The sequence below is a fragment of the Corvus moneduloides genome, chromosome 2, assembly GCF_009650955.1.
Source record: "Corvus moneduloides isolate bCorMon1 chromosome 2, bCorMon1.pri, whole genome shotgun sequence".
Classification (NCBI taxonomy): domain Eukaryota; kingdom Metazoa; phylum Chordata; class Aves; order Passeriformes; family Corvidae; genus Corvus; species Corvus moneduloides.
Genome location: NC_045477.1, coordinates 97411719 through 97429875, shown reverse-complemented (window position 1 = coordinate 97429875; position 18157 = coordinate 97411719). Strand labels below are relative to the sequence as shown.

Below are 18157 nucleotides of genomic sequence, written 5' to 3'. Positions count from 1 at the left end.
AAGCTTTTGGTGTCAAACACTTCTCTAGGCTTTAGAGAAAGTTTGAAGAGAGTATTTAATACCAGCAAGATTACTGAGACTTAAAAAAAATTGGAAACCATAAAAAAACCCATTATTTCCATTCTGAAGAATGGATTAACACAAGTAACAAAGGCTGATACTTCTTCCTGAAAGATAAACACAGAAATAGTAACACAAAGTACTTTATAAATGCTTTTAAGTAGTTCAGAAGGAATTTGGAATGCTTTGCTTTATTTCTTCATGAAGTACTTTGAATGATCTAGAAAGCCTGTGGAAACTACCATTTAAAAGTCAGCATTTCATCTCAATGCACTTTGTAACACTGGCAGCCTTGGTCATTCTGGGAAAGGAGCCACAAACAGTTCCTGGTATTTCAGTCCTGGACAAGAACCAGGTCATTTACAGTGTTTTTGGGGTGACAGGGAGCAGTTCCACTGGGCAAGCCGAGTATCTGAAGAGTACTTGAATAGCTAAGATGCAATACTCAACAACACACTGTTGACAATGGAGGAAATGGGTTCTGCTTGCTGACCACAAGCTTCTGATGCTGATGGGATATGTAGCCTTTAATGTGACCCTGGCAGAAGGAGAAAAAGGCGGTGTTAGTACTTGGAGCTGGTAACACAGTCCCCACAACCCAAGCAAACACCTACAAGCTAACCACAGCAAAGCTGTGTATGCTCAATCACCACTGCACTACTGTACTTAAATATCCATGATGGTCCAATTTATATAAGTGGGTCTTAGAGAGTAAGCAGAAAGTTGGAGCCACCATCACGTTTGTATACTAAAGGTGCTGTCAGACACAGAGCTGCTTGCCAGGGCCCCCTATGCATCTGCTTACACTGCCTTGAAGAGACAGAGCTCTACAGAAGTGTTTCTAAATTCACTCTTGTTCATTTTAAAATGAGGATTTTAATTAATTAGTATCCATAACTAATAAACTAAATGACATAGTACTTCCTTTTCAGACATGGTGTTGTAACAGTGAAAGAAATCTCCCAGTGACCTAGACCACACCAAATAATGTTTCAGAAACAGAGAAGTGGTTAACTTTCTGGCTGACACTGCAATGATGCTTCAAAACCTGACTTAATACAAATATTTAGATTTCAAGCTTTTATCTGTTCATAAGTAGTTGAGATTCTTTCAGAGTAAAAGACAAATGTGGAACAAAACCAAAGAAATCTGGCTCTATTTTTTTCTAATTTGGGAAGATCAAGAGTCTCCTACTTCAAATGCAGAACAAATCTTTTTGGTGCCACTTAAAAGGTTTGTATTTTTAAATCAATGTTTATGCATATATAGATATGTCAGTATTGAAATCATAATGTGAAATTCAACTTCAATTTTAACTGATTCCTGCAAGAACTAGAGGAAGTCCTCAGGGCAAATGAAAATATTTCCCTTTGAGGACAAGTCCCTCAAAAAAACCACATGAAAACCTGGGACTACTGATGTGTTTTTTGTCATAAACTTTTATTCTCTATCTAGTATTTTTTACTGTTGGAAGTCTGGAAGCACCAGACAATGAGTGGTCAACACGTACCAAATATATAAGGTTAGCTAAAATACACTGGACTTCATCAATATCAACATCATCTACTTGCATGAACTTCAGAGCAATCAGAAAAGCATCTAGAGATAGCTGATGGGTTTTGAGTAGTAAATATCTGAAAGAAACAACAGGAAAAGAAGTGTTATTGAGAAATAATAATTTAAAAATTCTGTTTCTTAGAAAAATGGCCTGTCTACAATAAATTTACCTTAACAGGAAGTCAGCTCTCTCAGAGACAATTAAGGAGCATATACAATTCTACCCCAGTCCCAGGTGAAACCATATTAAATCTGCTTTTGCAAAAGTGTAGGTTTTTCTTATGCTTACACTTTCTTGAAGAGATTCCTGTATGTGATGATTTTCAGCTTCTCAAGGATAAGAAAGATTCCACATCGAATAAAGAAGGTCTCATGCTTTGTCAGAGCATCATTCAGTAGGAGAAGATTTCCTTCACTGCAAGGATAAAGAAAAGAAAAAATGAGAAGGTCTTACCCCAATGAGAAAAAAAATTACCTGACTTGGTAGGAATATGCCTCCCCTGCCTTCCTCAACCACCCCAAAGAAACACTTTTTACTTAATATTTTTTGAACACAAAGCAGCAAAACAAGCATCGTACCTCACAGACTTTGTTACTTCAGCAAACTGCATAAGGTCATACTTTTTTAAGAGCTGAACTGTTGGCATATGGCCCTGAAAAATAAATGGTGTCCAAGTTTTCCAGGGTAAAGTCAAATGCATTTTAAATAGAATCTGCTAAGCTATAAAAAAAAATTGTTAAGAGAAAAAGAGGAGTATTTAACCACTTTTTTGTGCTACAGAATAAGAAGTGAATAAAAGTTATTTGTAAGACAACCTCCTTGTCCCTCTCGAACACCTCATAGCAGAACTCACAGTAACTACTGATTTATCATGATTTAGGGACTATTAATACTTAACGTTAGGGAGCAGCTATCAAACTTGTAGAATCAAGATCCTGTGACATGAGGCCTTGGCAGATTGGAATTTTATGTCATGGCTGTATGATCTAATCTACAAACAGAAGAACCGTGGGAATCCCAAGCATTTCCACAGGAATACAAGCAGTACCTCAGCCCTGTCAAGTGCTATCTCAGTCTGTAACAGATCTTTTCTTTTCTATGCCTCCATGCAGAAATAAAAATGTGCTCTCAAAAAACAAACACCACCACCATGCCCCTCCCCTCCAAAAAAAGAGAGAAAGGTTAAATTTAAAGAAACAAAATTAATTCTTATTGTTAGATCAGGTAAGATTGAAGCATCTACAGAATCAAGAAGAAACGTTGTTTTTCATCCCCTGCACAGCAAAGATCAGAATGCACATTGACTTGGTCAGACTTCAGTTACATCATGCTATGCTGTTGCTAACTCCTTTCCTGAATGGAGGATTAGCTGAGAGCAGAACTGAGCAGGTTTACTGAGAGCTGTTAGGAACAAAAAAACAATATACAAGCTATTTTAGTACAGTTTGAAGTTAGTGTTAATGTTTGGACTCTGATTTTAAAAAAGCAACTGTAAATACAACGACCTTTATCTAGTTTCTCTAATGCCTCTTGTACACTAAAACTGGTTCAGAAAAGCCACAGTAATTCTAGGCACTAAAAGACACACCAGTTTAAGGCAGCCAGTCAGGACTGGAACAAAGTTTTTAGGAAGACTATTAGTAAGTTTTCCTTTATCAACCCTACCACAATTGATCTGAAAACAACCACTAAGAAAGTCAACAAATTAAAAAAGGAAAACAGAAGCCAATTATCGTACTCACTATACTGCCCCTTTACCCACTTGGCATAGCAAGGGACTGGAAAGGGAGCACTGAATGGAAAAGGCAGGGAGGTCACAAACAGGTCAGGGGGAAGGTGGAAAATGGCAACTCAGTAGAGGCCGGTCATAACAGCATTCTCCACGGGTAATTTTGGTAACAGGGCCAGAACAGGAAACTCTAAAATCTAGTTCCTGTCCCCTCAGTTACAATGAATTAGTACTCAGCATAATCCACTAATTCAGGGATACACAAATGTTAGCACAGCACATGGGAATGGACAGGAACAAGAAACAGATGTGCTTAATTCTTTTAACAGAAATACGAAATGATAAAATAGTAACAAGTCTTCACTGATTTTTTCAAAACCAAAACGCTCTGCCTCATGACCCTTCTGAGATGCCTCAAATGGGAAAATGCATGAGATACAAATAGAAAACCCAAAGACAGGCTGCAGCTGTGGCAAACCCCTCTCAACAGTCCTTAGCCATCTGTTTGCACATCCTTCTTTCTTCCACCAGGTGAAAGAAGCAGACAAATTTGTTCTAGTGAATCTGCATCTTCCCTGACTTTTGTGTGCAGTTGATCAGCAGAGAGGCACTCTGCTGTAAGACAGAAGTTACACTGTTGAGTGCTTCACCAAAGAATTCAAATACATCTTTATTATAGTAAGATCAGGTTGCACCCTTAGAAGGCGTGGGAGAAAGGCAGGGGGAAAGGAGGGATGGGTTGGTTTTGTTTGAGGTGGACTTTTCTCATTTGGCTGTGTTTTTTCCCTTTCTGTGTTGCTATAAATGACAACACTTTTTGCCCTCCCACAACAAGGTGTGCATATGCTGGCTCTTACAGGGGTAAAATAGCCTCTGAATTCCAGTAAGGAAAAATCAAGAAAATACTGAGCATCAGTTTTACTATCTGCATGTGTAACCCCTTCCCCTTATCTAGGAAAGTAGTATCTACTCACCAACAACATTTTTACCGGCAGCAGGTAGATCAAAATCATTCTTTTGTTCTTCTGGCTTGATCGGTGACAGTGCTCAAAGGCAAATGACAGATACTCTTCAGCTGCAAACACAAGTAACATGAATCAACAACAAAAACGGATTAAAGCTGTAACCCAAATTCTGTGCTCAATATCCATCTCCAGCTTGAACACATGACATTTGAAATTGTATAAAAAAGCATCATACTACTCAAAACACATAAAGGAAAATTGGAGATTCACACAAAATACAAAGTATTACCAAAAAGATAAGTTCTCTTTCAGAAAGTCAAAGAAAACTTGTCAAGGTCTTGATGTCAGACATTACAGTTACAAGTAATACCGGAGTTTTCAGCTCATTTCAGTAATAGTATTGTGCTCCTATTACAGAAGCAGAAAATCTCAAAAAGTGCTGGTAATACACTCTATTTCCTAAATTCAGATTAGGTTCTTCAAGAGATGAAAGCTGAATGCAATGCACACATCACCTGAGCTGCAGAAACGTGCCAGTAAGACCACACAGCATATAGCATGAAGATCTCTCAGCAGCTTCCACTGATGGAGAAAAAATGATAAGCCTGACAGGCAGAACACACTGTTTGAAGTAACAGAACCAGCACCAGAATAGATGTTGGTCAGGGATTTCAGTTAGTGATGAAGCTGTGCACCTTAGCTCTAGATGCATTTCTGTTAGTGAAATCTATTAGAAGTCTGGGAAATGCAGTTTCTACATCTTCCAAAATCAATCCCTCAAGAAACTAATTCTACATTACAGTTTGCTGAAGATTTCCTACGTGGCACACAGCAACCTGAAGAGTTGAAGGATCCTCTGTGAAACTTTTACAAACCTATTGTTTTGGATGCTTATACATTTTGTAATGCACACACACAATGCATAAGACTGCAGGGAACTTCACTGACACAAATATTTTAAAGCTGGGCATATACTACAATTAAAAGTGTCATGTAATGTCATCCCTGTTTTGTGTCAGCCTGTGGGTTTTGGACCTTTCAGCATGAATCTTCCTTTGCTCAATGCAATTACAACTGCACCTGCTACTCACACTTTGAGTCACACAAACACACACCTTCAGCCAGGTTTCAGGCCAAGCAGCAAGATTTTAAACGTGTCTTACTGGCACACAGTACCTTGCTTAAAGTCACTGTCAAACATGGCCTTGCGTCCAACATAGTATTTGTATGTAACTCTCTGTGCCATGCTATACTCATCCTTCAGATTTGAGCTGTCAATTGCTCTTATTAAGGGCTTACAGAGATGGAGCTTGTTGATCTGTTAAAAAAAAATTGCATTTTAATCAGAGTGTAGATAGACAGTATCATATACAAGCAGGGTGGGTTTGACTTAGAATATGAAGTACAAAACACAGCTTACCAGACTTGCACCCTACCTTAAAATAAATTTTAAACAGCTGATTCACGAGAAACAACATGCCCCACTTTTTGGAGTCTTCGATGCCTGCTCGACTGTCACAAGAAAAAAGAAAAAACCTGCTAGTACTGAACATTGTAAGAAAATAATGACTTTTTCCTTACAGTAAATTCATTCCATAGATATTCACTCCATAGCATTTTTAGGGTAAACACAGGTGTAGCACTGCTATATATTTTCTCAACGTAATGAAAAGATGTCATGCAAAATATTATTCATCTGCATCAGGGTCCTCACTCCAGTCTGCAGATAACACATACACAAGCACAGTGGTGGCTTATAATACTCAAGGTGAAAGAAACACCAGAAAAAAACCACTTTTTCCACTTCCGAAGTGTTAAAATTGCTAGCACTGGGAACCAGTCACCTCTTTTCCATCTAATTCTAATGGAGCAAACTTCACAACTAACAGAGCACAGAAGCATTAATCATCTTTCCTGAGAAGCAGACACATAATCAGTCCCTCCCAAAAATACCTGCTAGGAATGCTCAACCTGAAGTGAGGGCTCTTCCTCTGTAGTTAATAGTCAAGAGAGAACAGACTATAAATAAGAAGACAAGCCACAGAAGTGTTCATTCAAAGACCCATATATGGTCTAAGTAAGCTGGAAAATCTAAAGCAAAGTTCATTAAGTTCTTAACAATTTAACAGTGCAAGCTCAATAGAGGATCTTTCACTTACGTGTCACTGGCACAGACTCGAAAGCAGCCCATCAGCAGTTCTGCTGCTTTTTCCAACATGTCACCAACTTTGCTTTTCCCTTTCTTCACAAGCTGTTGATCTGCCTAGCATTACACAGCAAGAAACAATATGCAATTCTACAACATGGTTTACTAGGCTGCAAAGTTTAGTTCTTTAACACAGCATTTTATAAAGTATTATAGCAAGACATCAGCCATGGCTGCTATCTCCCAAATCTAGAAGGCAGTCAAACTCACAGAACAAAACACTCAGAGAGGCTCCTGGACATGTACCAAGCCCAACATACAGAAGGACAGTCCTTTGAAAACAGCACTGATCACTATTGCCTTTGGTATCACTCAGCTTAATGCAGGTCTCAGAAACCTAAATTCAGGTTTAATACCTGAATTGGAGCATTAACACTTCAACTCAAGCGTAAAAAGACCAAGAGCCTGCAAAAATTATGGAGTTTGAGTCTTAGCATTTATAACTTAGTTTTTCTCCACAGCCACAAATACTAGATTTTATTTCTAACCCATATTCAATACTTTCCAGTAATAAGACACACTGCTGGGACTTGAGACTTCCAGAAGAAAGATAAAACATATGTTACAGCAAGAGAAAAAAAGAATTCAGGTGTCAACATATGGGAAAGATCCATGCACTGATTAATGCAGAACTTCAACAGAAAAAATATATCAAGTAGATATTTATTACATGCTTTCTAGAACGTGTTATTACAGTGTTTGCATTCTCACTAGCTGAAATGTGAAAAAAAGAAATGGAAATGCATCCTGCTGCAGAAGTCTTCTCTGCATCCAAATCCTCTGAATACACTAAGGTTAGAAGACAGAGTTCAAACACTTCCAGCACTGACTGATTCAACAATTCCCTTTCTCATGCATCTCAGAGATACAGATTTCCCTCATTCAGACTGAGAATTGAGACTTGTTACAGAGCAGTCACACACATGAAAAATACTCCCTGTGCCAGCATTCCACATGTGTGGTTTTGTGGGTAAGTGGGCACCAGAGAGTGACGAGGGGATGAACGCTGAAAATACTGGATATTGTCAAACTCTAACCTAACTTGAACTCCAGCTTCAACTCTTCAGGTAAAGTGACTAGGAACAACTCTGCCACTTGCCTTGGCCTAGCAGTTCTCAATAGGCTGGTGAATTGAAGTAGCTTGTATAGGGATCTGAGAAAAATAATGTAAATTTGGGGATTATTTGCACGTCAGCAGTTGTACGGGCTCACCAAAGGCTCCAAAGAGCATCAAAAGTGGTGCAAATATTTGGAAAAGGGGAGCAGAAACTTCCCTCTTCAGATGTATTGAATGGTTAGATCAGCTTGGTTGTCCGTGATACCTCCAATTTCCACCAAATCCTTGGGATAACATGGAAATAGCGACTTAAGCCATGTGCTACTCAATAAAGAAAATACTTATCCCTTCATAAATTCTAAGCAACTGCTGGGAGTTGCATTCAGGTCCTCAGAACCCCTCTAGTTCCATCTGCAAATGGGAGGTGGGCAGACTGAGCAACTAATTTTTCAACAGAACTGGATGAATTTAGTGTGTCAACAAAATCCTAAACAATGAGTTAAAGAGAACTGAGCAAAATTAGGCTGTGTAATAAAGTCTAAAAATATTTCTATTGTGGAAATACCAAACAGACAAAAGTAATGAGGTTGTTAATCAGATCTACTTACATTATTAGCAAAAATTCGAAGATCAAGGGCTACAGAATACATAATAGGTAAGGCCCTGGAAAAGAAAACCATAGTATACTTAGTAGGTGCAAATCAAGCAATATGTAACACATGAGAAACAAGCAATTTATCTTTTTTTTGCTAGTTGGTCATACAATTAGGAAAGTATATGTTAACTTTAAATAAAGAAGGATGCACTTAAAAGGACAGGTCTTCAAGATCTCAGCATTTCAGAAATCCTACACTACAATAACTATTTCTAAAGTCTTTTTTACTGTGGATTTAATAAAATACCACTTCTCTTCAAACAAATCCTTCATGTATTTACACAGGGACCACTGCACTTAATTAAGCTCCGACATTTAGTTTTCACACTTTGGGACATAAAAACTCAACCAGGCAACAAAGCCAATTAGGCTTGATTTTAGCATCACTGGGGATAAATAAAAACTATAGGTATAATTTTAGTTTCACTACTACGGTATTATACTAGGAAAAGATGAGTCTATTTTGTAGCAGCTTTCTATGATATACTCACCAATTTTCTTCTTTATGCGCCTGAAATGCTCGCAGGAAAGATGTATTGTTTAGGAAAATTTAAAATGCCATGAAATGAAGCACAGATTTGAGAAATAGCTGTTCAATGGTACCATATATGACTTCATGAAAGATGAGAAAACAAAAAACCATCAAGAAGTTGAGGAGTTGAGTTGCAGTATGGAAGAAGGTGAGCACAGCCACTTTGAGTGGCAGCAGCAGCAAGAAACACTGGCCAGAGATAAGATAGAAGCTTCTTTATCTTCCCCTCTAGCCAAGTACAAACTGCAAGGTATTATAATGATTTGAGACTCTCCTATGTTCTGGGAGAAATTAATTTTCTAGTTTAGAGACAAGTGCCAAATTCCTTCTTAGCCCTACAGAAAGCTGGAAGAGGAGTGTATCTGCATTTCCTTGCTCAGAAACCTGAACAGCTGAAGTGTATTTGGAAGCAGACCACATTCTATTAGGTTTTTAAAAACCATAAAGAGAATCTAGTCTACAAGAACTTAATCTGAAAACAATATACAAGATTTATGGAAAAGGATATTGGACAATAACTGTTTGGCATTTGTATGCTTCTATGAAGTCATGGTTTGCAACAGCATAAGTACACCTGTCAAACAAAAGATGCATTAGTGCATCAGAAAATATACATAAACCAAATATTTATTTTTGTGTCCTACCAGGCATGAAGTTTTACAGTTTATTTAAGGCACAAAGAAATATGATTAGAAACATTCCTAGAAAACTAGCACAAGTATTTTAATAGAGCACTAAGCTTGATAATTGTAGAAAACAGATCCTAGAGAACAGTAGGTATTTATTTTGTATAAGCTAATGCTTGTTGAAACTGTCATCAAGATGAAACTAAAAAAATCCAAGATCGTTGAAAAAGACTAGGTGCAGAAAATTATTAAGTAAAACCTCACAGATTTGCTTAGATGCTAAGCTCTCTTAAGAGTACTTTTATGATTATAATTCCCTTTAAAAAATATTTATTTCCCTTACTTATTTCACTCTAAATTCTTGTGTAGCTAGTAGGCAGAGCAAGGGAAACAGCAGGCACTGATGCCAAAGCTGTGCTGATGGCCATACACAGATGACAGCCAGGTACATAGAGCAAACTTTAGGTGGAGAGGAAAAATAAATCTTTATTTTCCGCAATCCTAACATTATTTGTAAGAGTAATAAATACCAAGTTTTCAGGTGTAAGCCCTTTAAAACAGGCAAGTAAACTTAAGGATATGCTTCCCCATCCCTGCTCTACACCTCACAACTGACTTTACATTCCGGGCCCATCTTTACCTTAAGTGGGCTGCAAACATTTCATCATATGGTGATTCCAAAACTTGTTGACACTTCTCCTCTGGAGATGGAAGCTAAGTGTACAATAAAGCAATAAAACATTAAAGGAACATCCAATGCACCAGAAACAGAACATCATATGCATATTTTGTCATGGCATTTCTCACGGATTTGTTAGGGTTGGAAGGGACCTCTGGAGATCATCTAGTATGCACCTCCCAGAACTTAAATTACATTAACAATCATGTCCAGAGTAATGAATTGCTAGTGTGCATTCTGTCTCCAGAACCTGAACAGAGCCAGCCTTAAATAAAAGCATCCAAAACACACAAACACCAGGTCCTTACTACTCACTGCTTTTTCCTCCATAGTGCCTTCCACTGTGCTATGCTAGTAACTAATGCAGACCTGGTCAGAAAGGACATTCAAAACTGTATTTATCCAGAAAACAATTCAAAGTGGAACACAAAGAGCCAACCAGAAAACAAAAATTATATATAGTATCCTTGTAAGAAGAAAAGGGAAGCAAACCTACAAGGGGATCCTGCCTCGGCCTGTGAAACAGATTTCTGAGGTTCCTCTCCAATGGAAAGGAACCCACACACAGAACTAGGAAAACTGAAAGTAAAACAAAAGGTCAAAAACCAGATTCTCACCTGTAGCCTTGGGTTTGCAACATGTGGATGTTTAAATGATACTAATTCTGCACAAAATGTTCCGTCTCTGGTCTCAATGGCTTCTTGTACCTACCAAAGTAACCAGTCACATTACAGAATAAAACCCAGTAACAGGCACACAACATATTTATACAACTACAGAAGGCACCATCTAGTTACCACTGTTCATATATATTAACATCAAATCAAATGTGAGATTTTAAAGGTTTAAAACTGAATAAATAATTTTGTATTTCCAATACACCTGTTTTTCAAAAAGGTCTCAGGGAGAAGGTAGAGAGAACACCATTGTGGTTTTATCCTTATTTGTAGGATGCAAACATACGTATGTACATGGGTTTAGGATTGTAAAACAGCAGCCAACAGCCAGATTTGAAGCTTTCTAAAATTCCAGTTGGAGCTATAGGCATCAAACATGTATGTGAAGGCACAATCTTTGAGTAATGCTTTAAAACAAGGACATTTAAAATGAAGATTTAACATGTAGATATCACTTCAAAGGCAATGTCTGCTATCAGATTGATAGTCTTATATCATCAAAAACATAGAATGTTTTTGAAACCTGCTAAGACTGTAAATATTATATTCTGTGGGAGAATGGTTTAATTCTGCTTCCTGCTAAAGATAACTCTTTGTTAAAAATAGTCTGCCTGGACAGATTATTGTGAATCAAGGTGGAAATTTCTTCACTTGAAGTAGCTTTAGGTATTGCTTCTTAAGAGTTTCTTTCCCACTGCTTGTGCTTTATTTGTCATATTTTTGTGTGCCAATATGAAAAAAAAAATCTTTTTGATGTATGGAAAGCTCATACCAAATGGGAAAAAACGCCATAGACTAAAACAGCAACAAAAGATGGAAAATCAACTGCTTAAACTTCTTCAGAAATTTGTGTTTAGTTTTTATTGCAGGAAAAAGAAAAGATAATTTGATGTTTGTAGATAGTTTTTCATATTAAATGTTCAATGGACTGTCAACCGAACAAGACGTGGACTTTTTAGAGCAGACAGCTATCCTAGGAGATCTCAGATGCCCCATTTTTGGAGACTAAAACCCAAACAATTACTCCCTTCTTGTGCCTTCTCTTAATTGGCTTAACTGATGCCAGATGAAGTGAGTAAGATGGTAACAGTGATGAGATTACGATGGTGCAGCAAGAACCCTCCAGAGTGGACACACGAAAAGCTTGTCACTGGCAGCTCCGTCCAGCCGGTGTGCCCGGGGCTCCGCTCCTGCCCCTCCACCCTCCATGTCAAAGTGTGTGTCCGCACTTCTGGACATCTCAGACCCCTGTATTTCTCGAATCCCTGAGCTGCCCTTGTTCCTGGACACACACACAACCTTCCGTGGAGGCTCTTACAGATAAGTTTTCTCAGAAACCTCCACACTTTTCAGGCATTCCAGGTGTACATCCTTGGCACTCAGACGGTGTGCTTCACACACGCTGAAGAAACATATTTTCCCACCACATCACTTATCCTACGTTGCTGTAACTCTTAACCAAGGCAGCATATTTACAGCAAAAAACACACGCGCATACTCAAACAAGGCCCACAGATTAATAAAAAAAAAATTAATAAAAAATCTTGCTTACTTGCTGCAAGTACTGATTTATGGTGATGTGCGCCATTAAAGGGTAAGGAGATGAGGCGGGAGCCCCACACCCGTCCCGCCCTGCGAGCCCCGGCACTCCCGGAACTCCCTCAGCGTTTCCGGATCCCGGCGCATCCGACGGCGGCGGGAACAGCCCCGAGAGTCACGTGACAGCCGCCAACCGGGTCCGCGTCGCCTCTGCCCCGCCCACCGCGGGCTGGGGGCGTGGCTTACCTCGGGTAGCCAATGGGAGTGAGCGATGGGCGGGGCAGAGGGCGCGCGTCAGCGGTAAGCCGCGTGCGCTGAGGCGCGGCCCGCAGTTGGGGGTGCCGGTCCGTTGTGGCGGGTGTCGCTGCCCGTTAAGCCTTTGGCTTGTAAAGGAGGCGGGCGGCACAGCCACCCTGTGGCAAGAACCCAGTGGCGGAGTGGCCCAGGAATTTTCTCGGGAGAGTGCTGGACGCCTGCCTCCCCTCCCTTCTCTCTATGTGCTCTGCCCTCGGGGAGCGCTGGAGAGGGGTCTCGGTGAACTTGGGTCGAAAAAGTTGAATCGAGCATTAAACTCCCGAACAGGTTGACGCCTAAAGGCGCTCACGCACGCTAGGGAGATGTGTGAGACAAGGACACGTTCCATGCTCGTGCAGGCTGGGCTCGGTTGGGTTTGGGGGGTGCCGGTGAGCAGGGCGCGGGTGGCCTCGGGCTCGTGGCTTTTCTGGTCGGGAAGCGGGGCTGGCTCCTTGGCTTCGGCTCTGGCCGCCCTTCGGCGGGTACCAGCAGAGACGGGGCAAGTGGGGGACACCGGGGCTGCTGCCGGCCGCGGGAGGCTGCCCCGGCCCGAGAGCCATCTTGTGAGCGGGGCTGGCGCTGCCCGAGCGCCGCGAGCCGCCCGGACCTGGGACTCGAACCCGGGCCCGCACCCGAGCCGGCCGCCGGGGCGGGCGGAGGCGGGCGGGCGGCTATCGGTGCCTCCCGGCCCAGCGGCACTTGGCAGCTGCCCGCGGGCAGTGGGGGAGGGCGGCTGGGTGGTGGCGGCGGAGGAGGAGGAGGGGAGCGGAGGCGGGGACCAGCAGGCCCAGGCACGGCCCAGCCCAGCGCGTTGCCCCGGCCGGACACGGCGCCCGGGGCGGAGATGGCGGACGAGCCGCAGAAGAAGCCGCACTTGTCGGCCTTAGTGGGACACACGAACGGGCTCACCAAGCCCGCCTCGCTGGCCGCCACCGCCACCCGCGCCGCGGGAGGAGGAGGCGGAGGCGCGACCGCCTCCTCCAAGAAACTCGTGATCAAGAACTTCAGAGGTGGGTACGGGGCAGCCCGGGCCCTCTGTCCTGGCAGGTGCACCCGGGCCGATCTTTGTTTACAGCGGCCCCGGCCGCTCCCCGCCCCTTGCCCGCGGCCGGGCCCCGCCGCTGTCACCCGCCCCGCCGCCGTATCGCGGCGAGGGGCGGCTGCTGGCGGGCTGATAACGCCGCCGGGCTGATAACGCTGCCGGCACCCTGGCCGTGTAAGGGCTCCCGGGGACACGCGTGGGGCTCCGTGCGCGGGGGCAGCGCCCGTAGGGAGCGGGCAGAAAGCCACCTTAGTATTAACGCTGATTAAAGCCAGGTTGCCTCGCTAAAAGTAACACGGGTGTCAAACACAGCAGCCGGGGGGTGAAACGCGTCGTGCAAAAGCTCGGGTGGAATTAGTGACCCCTCTGAGTGTGCCAGAGTTACATGGCTAAGCGCAGAGTGGCTTGGCAGAACTTGATGGAGCAGCAGGGAGAGAGAGATTGCTGCAGAGTCCCGTTGGGTGGCTGTTTTTAAACTTCCTGTGTCTTACTTCACAGAAAGACCCAAATTACCGGATAATTATACTCAGGACACCTGGCAGAAACTTCATGAAGCGGTGGGAGCAATACAGAGTAGTATTTCTATTAAATACAACCTTGAAGAGCTCTACCAGGTAAGCCACATAGGGTTTTGGTTTCATTTTTTTGCAAATAAACTGCTTTGGCAACGTACAACATAATGTATTTTGATTTGTTAAAAGCTGATCGAATACTTCGCAACATACTCTGTTTCTAGGCAGTTTGCAGTTTTACGTATCAGTTCCTTGGAGAGCTACCAGGATCTGGGCCTATGAAAAAGCAGTTTATGTTGGGTGGCACAAAAAGCTATTCCTGGGCAGGGCTGAGATCTAAGTCTTAGTATCTTCAATACTCTGCCCACTCAACATGCTGAAAACAGGATGTTGCTCTAACGGGGTTAAGAAGTTATATCTTTTATGATTATTTTTGTACATGCTATGGTCTCTTGTAAATAGTAATGTTGAAGTATTTGATGTTGTTAGATCATAACATTACACTTCTATACCTTTTGAGGAATTAAAAAAGAATCTTGATTGAGCAGGCAACAGACTGTCACCTTACCCACATTTCAGATTACTATTGCATTTTCATTACAATCAGGATCTTAATTTTTCTATTCAAGTGGTGAAAAAGAATTTCTGGTACACCTGCACTACTGGAGCAGGGGCTACGGAGGGCAAAAGAGAGATGGGAGTCCTGAGCCATTTCTCTCTACTTTCTCCAATTATATGTGGTTTAGTTCTAAGTTAATTTAGATATGTGTGCTTTCAGGTATTTAACTGAAGTAGTAACATTTTACAGTGATCATGTTATAAAAAATTAATGATGTGCTACATAGCATAAGTTAGTTATGAGTTTTCTGTAGGTGCAGGCATTTGATCTGCAGATTGATGTCCTTGCCAGATCAGGACTGAAAACATTATTATGCACACCTAAAATTTTCTAAATGTTTACTTGAGGTGCAAAGGGCAGACTGTGAGAAAGGAGAAGGCTGGTAGTCCATGCTGAGTCCATGTTCAAGAAAATCAGGATGGATTTCAGAACTGACTATACTTGTCTCTTTAGCTAGGGTATGTAATATATGGGTCTAAAATGGCTGGCTATGTAAATGTATATTGACTTAATATAATGATTTCCTTTAAATAGAAAACTTGTAATATATTAATCTACTAATACTTGCAGCATTTGAATGACATAATGTGTTTTATTGTTTTAAATTCAGCATTTGAAAAACCCTGCTTTTTCATGTCTAGCAAAAAAAAAAACACAGATGCTTTGAGTGTTACCTAACTTGTTTTCAGAGGTTCAGAAATGAGATTATAGTAATATGGCTATGAAATCACTAGGGTACACACTTGAGTTTTGGCAGAAGAGGAGAGAGATTTCAGATAAACTGTGAAGGGAGAACTGTACTTCTTGCTTTTTCTCTTTGTCTGCTTATTTGTAAAAACTGTGCAAGGTTGGTCGGATAGTCTGTAACACAGTGAATCAGGAGGATTTCTGCATGGTGGGTGGTGGTGCTCAGTGTGCCTGTGCATAGACAGGTACTACTCTCCTGCTGGAGGAATAAGAGATGAGGTTCAGCATCCATTGGAAACCTGATCTGTGTTTACAGATCATTTTAACTGCCTGTTGATGAGCACCGAGTTATCCACAGGGGAAAATATCTCTGGGTGCATCAGTTCTTATTATCAGGCCTTTTTGTTGATTTTTTGAGTCTTTGTCTGACATTATGGGAGGAAGTGCGAGGCCTGCTAGAGTTCAGTACACTGAGCGGGCTGGTGTAGCAGCCTGCAGTTGAACCTTCTGATTTATTTATTTAATTTGGCACAGTGGCTGAGAAGAAACTGAAGAACAATGATGAGGCTGTGTGGGAAGCCTGAAGGATACTCCTTTCCAGGCACTGGTGGCAGCACGGAATAAGGCATGAAGGTGCTTGGCAGAGATGTAGTCAGTGAGCAATGGGAGGGTGGCAGCCAATTTTTTGTGACTAAAATAGAAATGATGTCTGGGATTGGTGGTAGATGGCACAGATTTTGATAGAAGTAGCTTATACTTGATGGGATAGAGAAAGTGGGGCAGTACAAAGAATTGCCGAATGAGGAGTGAGTGATAAAAGTAATGGAAGAAGAAAATTACCTTTTCAACGAGGTCCTAAATAACCTGAAATGGGGCAGTGCTGCCCTTGTGGAGAACGTAGAACAGGACAGTGTAGTAGCAAAGGAAAGACAGTAGAGCAGTGAAGGAAAAAATTATGAGAGTCCTGACTAGATTTATATTTGTATGCGTGGATAGGAGTGGCTGTGTTTGAGGTAACATAACAAACTATCTGCAAAGTGATTGTCTGAATACTGTTTGTTGTAAGTTACTATTTTACTTACCTTTTTTAAGACCAGATGAAAAACATAGGCACTGTGTTATAATTTTGTTTGTTTGATTGTATGCTTTAATGTTGTATCAAAATTGTGGAGGCCATTTTTATGTGCAGTGAAATAAAATTAGGTTAAGTAAGTTAGAATCCTCTGGAGCAGAGGAAAACATTCTTGGGTCAGTTTTAGTTGCCCAGGTGACATAGTGCTTTAAATCCTTGGCAGTGCTTTAAATCTCTTGGCAGTATTGCCTCATAATATAAAGGCAGTTGATATTAATATAGTGACCACCAGAACATTTGGTTTTGGGCAGAATTGGTCTCCTTAGTTAACTAAGGATAAAAACTAAATCCTATGAGCTCCCAATAAATCAGTTCAAGTCTTTTTATGTAATGGTTAGTCTGGGGTTGGTTTGGGGGGTTTTTTTGTTATTGTTTGGGATTTTTCTTAATTATTTTTTCCTCTCAGTTTATGTACCTTAGCATCATTGCATGAATCAGTGGCAATGCTTGGGAAGAAGTAAGTTGATAAAAAGGCAGGAAAGTAGCTGTACTCACCATTTAGACAGACTGGTTGAAATGTCTACCTTAAAGTTACTAAGAAATTAAAATATTTGGTATGATTGTGTTCCTGCCCCAAAAAAGCACGTGTGCATACTGAAGGATGTACAGAATGGACCTTTCGGAGGAGTTCTACTGCTGAGCAGTATTGAGGGAGGCAGAATTCTGGTAGTGTTTAACAGCACATCAGAAATATGACCCAGATTGTGATGGTGGATCTTGTTTGTACACAAAATCTAGCAGAATAAGAAGGGATCAAAATCAAAAAGGACTCCTGAAGTCTTAATTTTTCTACATAACTTTATTTTGATGTTTTGGTTTTGTGCACAGCTTGACCATATAATGCTGATTTTTTTTTTCCTTTGTTGTCAGCCTTAATTGCACAAACACAAAAATTTAAGGTTTTTTTCTCATTCATAATCCTTTTTTGGTTTTTAGGCTGTTGAAAATCTCTGTTCCTACAAAGTCTCTGCTACACTGTACAAGCAGTTGCGACAAGTCTGTGAAGAACATGTGAAGGCACAAATCCTTCAGTTTAGAGAATATCCTTTTGTGATGCACAGAAGTGGTTAGAATGGTTAGTTTTAATCATTATTTTTTAAAACAACACTTTGCAAAAATTACACCAGTAATTGTCAATGTGTTAAAGAGGTTTTTTGACCACTTATGTTTTTAAATCAGTCACAGGCAACTTTAGTCATCTGGGTGAATAATTTTTGTGTATTGATGTCTAGCATGCTAATAAGAATTTATATATCATTTTAATAGGGATGCAAATTTTACACATAATGTAGGAAATGTCAATATCACTATGAGATTTCTCAGCAGGTGTTAATTTCTGTGATGGGTGAGTAGTGGAGATGCTTATGGCAGCAATAGCTTAAAAAAAAAATCATGGTGATTGTCAACAACAGTAAAAAAATTTTCAAACATAGTGCACCTGTTTGACCAAAAATAACTACTGGTCAACAGTGATGTGTCTCAGAGGCAATCAAAAAGCCTTCAGGTATATTATGTGTACCTTGGGAGGCTCTTGGGAGAGAGCTCTGAGTTGAGGAGATCATTTGACTGTCTTGGGATGCATAGAAAG

At 40.9% G+C, this 18157-nt stretch overlaps 2 protein-coding genes across 4 annotated transcripts in view; one reads left to right on the top strand and one right to left on the bottom strand.

The window, feature by feature from the left end:
• Positions 1–4: 4 nt before the first annotated feature.
• On the bottom strand, positions 5–12461 carry PCID2 (PCI domain containing 2). Its single transcript, XM_032100509.1, has 14 exons — positions 12297–12461; positions 10685–10774; positions 10029–10102; positions 9271–9336; positions 8722–8763; positions 8184–8238; positions 6472–6575; positions 5749–5824; positions 5489–5630; positions 4322–4422; positions 2197–2270; positions 1907–2032; positions 1571–1694; positions 5–598 (listed from the first exon to the last, which is right to left on the bottom strand). Exons 1-14 carry the CDS (start codon positions 12330–12332, stop codon positions 506–508), a joined length of 1203 nt encoding a protein of 400 aa, XP_031956400.1. The 5' UTR covers positions 12333–12461; the 3' UTR covers positions 5–505.
• Positions 12462–13391: 930 nt separating this feature from the next.
• Positions 13392–18157, top strand: part of CUL4A (cullin 4A) — a 35962-nt gene continuing 31196 nt past the window's right edge. For all 3 annotated transcript variants that reach the window (XR_004238421.1, XR_004238422.1, XM_032100506.1), the window contains exons 1-3: positions 13392–13587; positions 14118–14233; positions 17506–17609. Coding sequence is in view for 1 of the 3 variants with exons in the window: in XM_032100506.1 (XP_031956397.1) it covers positions 13422–13587; positions 14118–14233; positions 17506–17609 (386 nt within the window). In the remaining 2 variants the exon portion in view is untranslated. The remainder of the gene's footprint in view (positions 13588–14117; positions 14234–17505; positions 17610–18157) is intronic.

Coding starts and splice junctions, on each gene's coding strand:
- PCID2 (XM_032100509.1), bottom strand. CDS start 12,332: ATGGCGCACATCACCATAAATCAGTACTTGCAGCAA. Junction 4,423..5,488: donor TGACAGTGACTTTAAGCAAG/GTACTGTGTGCC, acceptor TTGTGTTTGCAG/CTGAAGAGTATCTGTCATTT. Junction 2,271..4,321: donor TGCCGGTAAAAATGTTGTTG/GTGAGTAGATAC, acceptor TTTATTTTTCAG/GGCCATATGCCAACAGTTCA.